This window comes from Plasmopara halstedii (assembly GCF_900000015.1).
Source record: "Plasmopara halstedii genome assembly, contig: Scaffold_323, whole genome shotgun sequence".
NCBI lineage: Eukaryota > Oomycota > Peronosporomycetes > Peronosporales > Peronosporaceae > Plasmopara > Plasmopara halstedii.
Genome location: NW_020187244.1, coordinates 2,619,043 through 2,620,162, shown reverse-complemented (window position 1 = coordinate 2,620,162; position 1,120 = coordinate 2,619,043). Strand labels below are relative to the sequence as shown.

Genomic DNA, 1,120 nt, shown 5'->3' with positions numbered 1-1,120 from the left:
CATAGTAATGTTAAAGTCACCTAAGACCAAGTGATAAGCAGAGTCGTCAAAATCGCGTCGTAAAGCGTTATAAAAGTTGGAGCGGTCACTTGGTGAAACAAACCATATACCACGCAAAAATAAATGATCATTGCACCAAGTTGACCCGTCACGACCAAGTACCTATTATTAAGGATGGGGTCGATGGTGTTCCGGTGTGTGATGTCTTGAATGTTACAAAAAGGGTGTGCTCCGCTGAAAGCTAAGGCGACCCAATCGCGACTATGATATTCATTTGTGTGCTGGTTAGAACAGTAAGCACAAGCGTTGGAGTCAGCCGCGTGGAGAAAGTGCTTATCACTTGATAATGAACCGGGGCTGGAAAGCTTGGTTTCTTGAAGTGCAATAACTTGATAGCGGGAGAGGATGTCTTGATATAGTTTTGGCTTGACGATTGAGTCCGTTCACATTGAATGAATCAGCCTTAAAAGCCCAGCTTTATTGATTACAAGTGAAGTCTAGGAGTTATTTCTCCAGTAGGGGATGGCTTGAGATCTTGAACCTTTTGAACCAGAGTTTTCAAAAAGGTCGGAACGGACTTGTATTGTATCAGATCTTTAGCAAACGTGCTAAAACTGAGCAACCACAGTGTATGGTCCGATAAGAGGGGAATATTTAAACCGGAGAAATACGTGGGGTTATCGTCAGTTAATCCCAATATCTTGACAGGGTCACGGTACACCGTTGGAGCCATGATATGGATAACTGCGTCCCAAACAGATAAGGCCAATAAGGCCTTAAGTGCATTCGACGGTATTGGTTTTCCATGTCTAAGTAGACGGCGGAGCATCTTGTCAGCAAACCCAGTAGCGTGAAGAAGCTGTAGGCATTTTTGGTACTCAATTGGGAGGAACGCCAATAATCGACACACTGCTCTATTAAGTGCAAGAGTGTCAATTTTAGCTTTAGTTGCTATAACGCCCAGCATAAGTCCTGGATCAGCCTCAATATCTGCTAACTGGTCCAGAGGGGGTCGACTTTCGAATTTCTTTAAAAAGGAGTCCACATAGTCAAAAAGTTCACCCCGAGTCATAGACCCAACTTCGTAGTTAATGGTTAATGGGGTACCCATGGCAGTGTT

At 43.8% G+C, this 1,120-nt stretch overlaps 1 protein-coding gene across 1 annotated transcript in view; it reads right to left on the bottom strand.

Moving 5' to 3' along the window:
• Window positions 1-878: 878 nt before the first annotated feature.
• PHALS_09001 (uncharacterized protein) overlaps window positions 879-1,120 on the bottom strand; it is a gene marked incomplete at both ends in the record, with an annotated part of 916 nt that continues 674 nt past the window's right edge. The window contains 2 exons of the mRNA XM_024724451.1: window positions 879-914; window positions 959-1,080. Coding sequence (XP_024575327.1) covers window positions 879-914; window positions 959-1,080 — 158 coding nt within the window. The remainder of the gene's footprint in view (window positions 915-958; window positions 1,081-1,120) is intronic.